Source organism: Arachis duranensis, chromosome 10, assembly GCF_000817695.3.
Source record: "Arachis duranensis cultivar V14167 chromosome 10, aradu.V14167.gnm2.J7QH, whole genome shotgun sequence".
Classification (NCBI taxonomy): Eukaryota; Viridiplantae; Streptophyta; class Magnoliopsida; order Fabales; family Fabaceae; genus Arachis; species Arachis duranensis.
Window position 1 is genome coordinate 93805367 of NC_029781.3, and position 8285 is coordinate 93813651.

The 8285-nt window shown below is 31.7% G+C and overlaps 1 protein-coding gene across 1 annotated transcript; it reads left to right on the plus strand.

Annotated features, from left to right (window-relative positions):
• Positions 1-2601: 2601 nt before the first annotated feature.
• Positions 2602-6294, plus strand: LOC107471001 (ferredoxin C 2, chloroplastic-like). Its single transcript, XM_016090440.3, has 4 exons — positions 2602-2906; positions 3981-4256; positions 4360-4423; positions 6017-6294. Exons 2-4 carry the CDS (start codon positions 4005-4007, stop codon positions 6127-6129), a joined length of 429 nt encoding a protein of 142 aa, XP_015945926.1. The 5' UTR covers positions 2602-2906; positions 3981-4004; the 3' UTR covers positions 6130-6294.
• The last annotated feature ends 1991 nt before the right edge of the window (positions 6295-8285 follow it).

Genomic DNA, 8285 nt, shown 5'->3' on the forward strand with positions numbered 1-8285 from the left:
ACCGGTTTTAAATTCGGTTTTTTTAAAATCCAAATCTAAAATCCGGTTTTTTTATAAAATCCAGTTTTAAAACCAGATTTTTTAACTCAAAATCCAGTTTTAAAACCAGTTTTTGAAAATCCAGTTTTAAAACCAGTTTCTTCAACCAAAAATTCAATTTTTAAACCAGATATTTTTACAAAAAATCCACTTTTAAAATCAGTTTTTAGAAATTCAATTTTTAAACCATAATGTTTTTAAAAAGTAAAATTAATACTAAAGTCATTTTAAAGTGTATAGGTTCTTACAACTAGAATTTGGTTCTTTATAAATCTAATGACAATAGCTAATCTATATAACATTTAATCATTCTCAAGACATCAAAAGAATACCACCAAAATATCTCTCTAACAAAATATCAAAGATGCCAAGTTGCCAACAAAATCATCAAACAACCACAACCTTTGAGAAAAATATATCTGCAAATAACAAAATATACCTTTGTCATTTTTTAAAATAAATCTTTGAATGAAAGTATTAAACCAAATGAGAATATTAAGCATACCTAGTCATCATCAAGATTATCAATTGATGCCGCCATAGAACAAGCACCATCATTAGAGGAAAATATATCTACAAAGGAAATCAAATTAATTATCAAGTCTATATTCAACAACTTTTAATTGGTAACTAATACCTAAATTCTAAAATAGAAAGATAACAAAAACAAAAATAAAATAAAATGAGAAAAAATAAGAAACAAATTTTATACCTTGATCAACTTGTTGAAGAACTTCACCATCATCATCTAAAGCAGAGAAAAGATCTTCCTTAAGCCAATCTCCTGTGCAGACTAAGGCTTCTACCATTCTAGGTGTTAAAGAACTGCGGTATGGATCAAGGACTCTTCCTCCAGTACTAAATGCTGACTCCGAAGCTACCGTAGAAACAGGTTGTTACGTTCTTCCATGGCTTCCAAATCGTGTTTCCTTGAAATTCAATCGATTGGTTTTTCAAAACAATCGATTGAATGATAACTCAATCGATTGGTTTACACTATATCACAAAACAATTGATTGAAAGTTGTAAGGTAGAATGGTAAAAAGCTTATACCAATCGAATGTTTATACTTTCCAATCGAATGAATGCCTCAAAACAATCGATTGAATTCACGAAAACAACATGGATTTGCCAAATACAATCGATTGGAAAGTGATGACATTGAAGTTTTAGCCAAATTCAATCGATTGGTAATATAATCCAATCGATTGGAAGGTGTGAAGTTGAATGTTTTGCCAATTTCAATCGATTGGTAATGGTACATAAAATTAATTTATAGATTGGTAATTTATAAAATTAATTTTGCCGATCAATAGTACCTTTTACTTTTATTCAAGTAAGGCAGAGTAAAAAATATAAAAAGTATATGATATTGATAAGGTAGCAGCGTATCAAGTAGTAAGTATGCTTAATTTATTTATTTGTGTTATGCACAAATTTAGTTTCGTTAAAATATTAGTAACCAGTGCTCTAATTTTTGTAAATATGTTTTGGGATAAGTGTTTGCAATTAGTTAAATGTTAGAATATATTGAGTAAATTCTTTTAATATATTTAGAGTTAATATAAAACTGAGGGTAAAAAATGTATTTAAGCCAAGGAGAGAAGTTTATTACGCATATAAGCCAAACAAGAATCTGATACAAGAATTCACCAAAGCACACTTTAATGTATTTCGAAACAACTTTATTCGAATTACATTCCTTAATAATTCGAATCAATACAGCTCCAATTATTCCCAATCATTGCATACAAGTAATTCGAATCAACTTAGAACGAATTATAAAAGCATAAAATTCGAATTAGTAGGAACACGTGAGTAGGAAGAAGTTCGAATCAATTTGATTCGAATTACTCACATTTCGAATCAAATGGTAATTCAAATTACACATTGTACAATAAGATACTAGAAAAAATACTATATAATATAAAAAAATATACTAAAAGAAGTATAAAACAAAATTATAGTAAATTAATTTTAGTATAAAATTATTAAATATAAATTAATTTTAACTCCTATTAGTACATTGAATTAAAAATAACATATAAAAATGTACTTGTATTTATTAAATTTTAATAACATATAAAAATTTAATGACTTTTTAAATAATTTTTTTTATAATAGGAGTACATTTTTATATACTTTAAATACTTTATATAAAAATGTACTTATATTTATCAATGTTCTGAAAACCGGTTCGAATCGGCCGGTCGAACCGTGAACCGGACACTAAAACGGTTCGGTCAACAAAGGAAACCGCAGAATTTGATAACCGGCTTTGAACCGACGAACCGGCCGGTTACCGGTCGGTCGAACCGAACCGGGACCCGGCCGGTTTTTTAAACTGACAGCAAAACGCCGTCGTTTTGCAATGTGGGAAGGCCGAAGCCCTAGTTCCCCTTTTCTCCTTCGTCTTCGACTCTTCGTGCTTCAGCCTTCACCACTCAATCTTCGTGTTTCTCAGTTTCTCCTTCACCCAAATTCCAGCGACGACCCAGCGACGACCCACCACGACCCACCGGCCACCACTGCGAGAGACAGAACGCCTGAACTGAAGCCCTCAACGCACTCACGTCCTTCGCCCTAATTCCAGCCTCAGCGTCCCACAGACCCACACCCACACTCCAACTCCGACAGAACAACACCGACGAGGCCACCCGGCCACGACCCACCACGACCCACCGGCCACCACTGTGAGAGACAGAACGCCCGAAGCCCTCAACGCAGTCACCTCCTTCGCGCCTTCAGCAGCGTCGCGACCTCAGCAGCTTCGCGACCTCAGCAGCTTCGCGGCCTCAGCAGCGTCGCGGCCTCAGCCTCCGTCGCGCCCTCAGCCACTTCGCCGTCAGCGTCTGCCTCATTTCCAGGTAAGTTTTATTTTTTAATTTAGCTATGATTTATGAACATGATTTTCTGATGAATTTTACTCTGAACTCTGAACATTGAACAAAGAATTTTGATGAAATTCTGAGTATCTGCAACTGATATAGTGAAATCAATTCTGTGAACTGACTGAACTAGTGAACTCTGATGAAGTCATGAAACTGTGATGAAATATGATTATGAAGTATGAACTGATTCTGTGATGAAACATGAATTGATTTTGTGAATTGATTCTGGATTTGACATTTTGTATACTCTGATTTTGAGAGATGATTCTGTGAATTGAATTCTGATTTTTTTGAACCTGAGATGTTGTTTGTAATCTTTGTATACTCTGATTCTGGTTTTGACGTTTTGTATACTCTGATTTTGAGAGTTGATTTTGTGAATTGAATTCTGAATTCTGGATTGATTCAATGTTCATTTGTTGTGATTATTGGGAGTTGAAATTATTGGGTTGGTTGGATTGATTCAATGTTCATTTTGATGCTGCTATGTTATGTTTGGTTGTTTGTTTGTTGACTTTTGAACTTTGAATTTGTATTTGAATGAGATTATAACATTTGGTTTATGTAGCACTTTTAATTTGAATGATATTTTCAAGTTTAGATTAGACTATAATTATATTTTTATGTGCTTATTTTTATTTTATTTATTATTTTATTATAAAACGGTTTTTACGGTTCAACCACGGTTGAACCGGTTGAACCTATGAACCAGTGAACCAGTATCTAGAACGGTTCGATGACCGGTTCGGTTTTCAGAACCTTGGTGAGATGTTTGATTGATAGCTGAAAATTTAAGTATAGTTAATTTTACGTGAAATTGATAGTTAAAATTTATTAAATAATTTAATTAATTTAATTGAATTTTTGTCTAATGTGACTTGAGTTTTCACCTTCATTAATAAGTACTTAAGTAGTGTAAGGGAAAAAAAAAATAAAAAGATAGAGAAGAATGTGAGAGTGCACACATGTCCAACATCAATTGGAAGGAAACAGAACCAACGGTTCCTGAAGCGGCTTCCTTATCCATCGCTGTGTGTTTGTTTGTGTTAGAGAACGATAATCAGCAGCCACAACATGGCTCTTCGAATTCCCTGTAACTGCTGCATTCCATTCTCAAACCACCAATCTTCCGCTTCTAACGCTTTCTACACCGCTGCTTTCACAAACCGCCGCAAGTCCACCTCGGCGGCGAGGGCGGAGCTCCGGACGCAGGTGGATGTGACCGCCCCAACTGCTTACTCGTCACCGTCCGGTGAGGTTCCTACTCACAAGGTCACCGTCCATGATACACAAAGAGGAATTGTTCACGAGTTCGTGGTTCCTGAGGTTTTTTTTCTCTTCCTTCCTCCGCCTCCAGCATAATTCTCAACTTTGCTGAATATTTTAGAAACAAATTCATATGTGGTTGGTTGATTATTGTGAAATGCAGGATCAGTATATATTACACACTGCTGAATCTCAGAACATTACCCTTCCGTTTGCCTGCAGGCATGGTACTGTTCCCTCCTTTCGTAATTCTTACTGATCGTATGAGCTTAATGTTGATGTAATGACAGCCTTAAACGTTTTTAAAACAGTGTCCAATCGCATCTTTTCTTTAGGATGACCATTCACACGGTGAATGTAAAGGCAGGTATATTGGCTGCGTTATGTGACTGGATGGTCGTGTTGAACTGCTTTGTGCTTCAAAACTAAATTTGATGAAATATATGTATATTAATTTGTGTTACCTTGTTTTGGATTGGTATGGTCTTAACTGAAGTGAGGATAATACCTTGGATAGAATTGAATCTTTTTGTGCCTTCTATTCGTCTAGATCTTAATCCAAAGATTTCACCATTTATCCATTTTGGGGCCACTGCCATTGGCATTGGAGATTACTCAATAGAATTTTATTATTATTTGGGGTTTGATGACAGGAAGAACCTACCTAAAGTTTATTGATCATACAAAAATCATAATGTCTGCATTAAAGATCATTTATAAGCTATATAGAACAAGACACACCAACTAAGCAAGATGTCATGTGTGAATGTCTGACATTCAAAGATACTCATACAACATGAGACATAACTATATCTATTGTTAATCAATTATACTTCAAACGTGAATTGCACAAAATGATAATAAGGTCTAGAAACATCTATATTGGTAGTTTGACATTTATAAATACTTGAATACCGAATAAATCTTCAAAATTTATACACATACTGTTTCCATGTCATGCATTTTAAAAGTTTGGTTTGTCTACATGTCCGTATTGAGTATCCGTGTCAGTATACATGCTTCGTCGTTGATGAACCTATGACTCTACTGACTCCCTTGCTACTTATCTAATGTTCTGTTACATTATTTACAAGGTTCCTTACTGCTGATATAACTAGCATTGGCTGCTACATTTTGAATATCCTGTAACTATTTCTCATACAAACTATATAAATCATCTAATAAAGTCCTTCACTGGCCCTGCTTCAGGCTCCTTTGATCTATGCACCTACTTCCTTTGAGTTTTTAGTTGTATCATGATTCCCTTATATATCCATAAATCAATTAATTTAAATCTGCAGTTATCATCATTCATAACTAGTATGCATGGATACTATATTTCCTAATTTGATATCTTTACCCTTTTAACCTTTCAAGGGACTATGCTCTTCAGTTTTTATTATTTCAATTTTGAGGCTCCAACATTTCTTAACATTATTACTTACTTTATTATGTTTTTGAAAGTAACGCAAAGTTTGTTGTGGTTTATAATTAACCCGTCGCACTTGGTTTTTCATTCTATTAAAATGACTTTTGCTGTTGGTAGATTCCATTTCTTCAAACAGGTAAAAGTTTAGAAACTTTTATCTCCTGTAAGAACAAAGACAATTATGACTATTCTATGTAGTTTTAGGGTTTCGTTTGATTCTTTATATTTATTACTAAATTACCATAGTCAAGATTGTATATATGGCGCAGTTCATCTGTGATACTTCATACTTGTCCTTTTTGCTGCTTCTATGACCATCTACGTTGAAGTCAACTCATTTGATGCTACTACTAGCTTCCTGATACTCTTTGTTGAAACTTTGTGCTGGCAGGTTGTTGTACTAGCTGTGCTGTACGTATAAAGAACGGACAGATTAGACAGCCAGAGGCACTTGGGATATCTGCTGAATTGAAAGAAAAGGCATGCTTGACTTCTTTATTCTAATCTATTTTTCATTACACGGATGAACCAGTAATTTTGACTTAATCTCTTGTAGTTGTGATTTTATTATTAGATTCTTTTATGCAATTCTCTCATGAACTACTGGTTGATGCCAAAAGAAGAGAACAGGTCTTCCGCAATAAATCATTTTCTTGTAGTCATAATATTGAAAAAAAAGATGATATTGGACATGATAAACAATTGGAATTATTAGGATGAATGGAGGATATAATTGGTTGTTATTTTTGTATTTGATTGTTAATAAATATAATAGATAATTGATAAAATAATAATTTATAAAATAAAAAACTATTTTTATAATTAAATAAAATATATGGGGTTGATTTGTAATTAAAATTAGTTCAAGAACTACGTAGCAATTGATAAAAAAACTCTAAAAACATGTTTTTTACTCTACTATTTTTATTCAAACTCTAGTTTGACCAACTATAATCCAAACACACACTTAATTAGCTATAACTAATTTGAAGACAATTTTTATATTTTTCTTGTTTAGGTGGTTAAAACTCAACTATTTGAAAGAGAAAAGAATAGGATATATAATGGTTTGGTTTGGTAGAGCTTTTTGAAGAGGTGTTTGTACTTTTTAAAAGTTCAAACTCCTTATTTCATGTTTGGTAAATAAAAAAATTATATGTTTGTGTTTGCAACTTTTAAAAGATCAAGTACTTCTAAAAGTATCTAAGATAGAATTTTTTAAAGTTGGCTTGTGTTTTTCAAAATTTAAAAGTCTAATATAACCTCATATGTTAACTAATTTTCAAATTTAATGCTTATATTTATGTCAATTAATAATATTTTTAAATTTTAAAAACTATTTTACCAAACGCAATTGATGTTGTTTGTGTTTATTAAAAGCTATTTTTAATTTGATTGGAAGAGTTTCAAGTATACCTGGAACATCGGTGTTCCAGTTATTTTAAACGTTGAATTATAAAAAATATATATAATATATATTAATTAAAATCAACGGTTAAAACGACTGAAACACCGATATTTCTTGGTATATTTGAAATTTTTCTAATTTGATTTACCAAACATAAATACTATAACTTTTTAAAAGTTATCTTTTAAAAGTTAATTTTTATAAACTACTTTTTAAAAGTAAAAATTTACCAAATTAAACCAATGTCTCACCTATTTGGGAATATAAATAATTCTTAGTTGATTTTACTTTTAATTAATTATATCTAGTCATCTAATCAAATTTTAACTATATCGTATACAATTAAGGATATTAAGTTCAAACATTTCATAAAAATCTCCCTAGAATCCATAAGAAAAACATCTTAGTAATACTTTATAATAAATGATATTTCTGGTGAAAGAAAACAAAACTTGAAATTGGATTGAAAAATGAAATATTTATTGATTGTTTAGGAAAAAGAAGCATATATATTATATATTTGACAACACTCTGTCCACGGATCAATTGTGGATCTACCACTATGGGCAAGTAAGAAAATAATGAGTAAAATATCTCAAACTGGCCCTGTTAATTAACTAATACTAACTAATAACTATGCATGAGTTTAGCTATAGATAATATTGCCATAATAGGGTTATGAATGATAGAGAAAAGTAAAATAAAAAGTTTCTTAACTACTTAGGATGACACTATGTTTTGTGCATTAAATTAAAGGTGTTATTGAAAAAGAAATAATTAATATTATTTTGACATTAAGAAACGAAATAATTTGAAAACTTTAATTTTTTAACATTTGATAATATATATTAAAAAGGAGGAAGCATATTCAAATCTTATTTTTACTTTTTCTTTCATTTCTCATAATGAAATTAGTGTATGATATAACTTGTAAATTAAATTAATATCTCGTAGATCAAGAAGAAACCATTTCAAGTTGTAAACCATTTCATTTTTCACACTCAGAAGTTAAAATTTTTTAACACTCATAAAGACAAAATTTAAATAAAAAAGTAATTAAATATCAAATCTAACATTTCTTATGTTACGTGACATGCTTAGTGCCGCCCCAGAGTTCTTGGCACTGCTGCAGTCTAACAGTCTAAGTCTATCAGGAGTGCAGAGAAATCAACTATAGAGAATATATATTGCATTTGGAAGCCATAGGTGATCTTAGTAGCTGCTAGTTGTGCGCGTCGTACGAGAAGAAAAA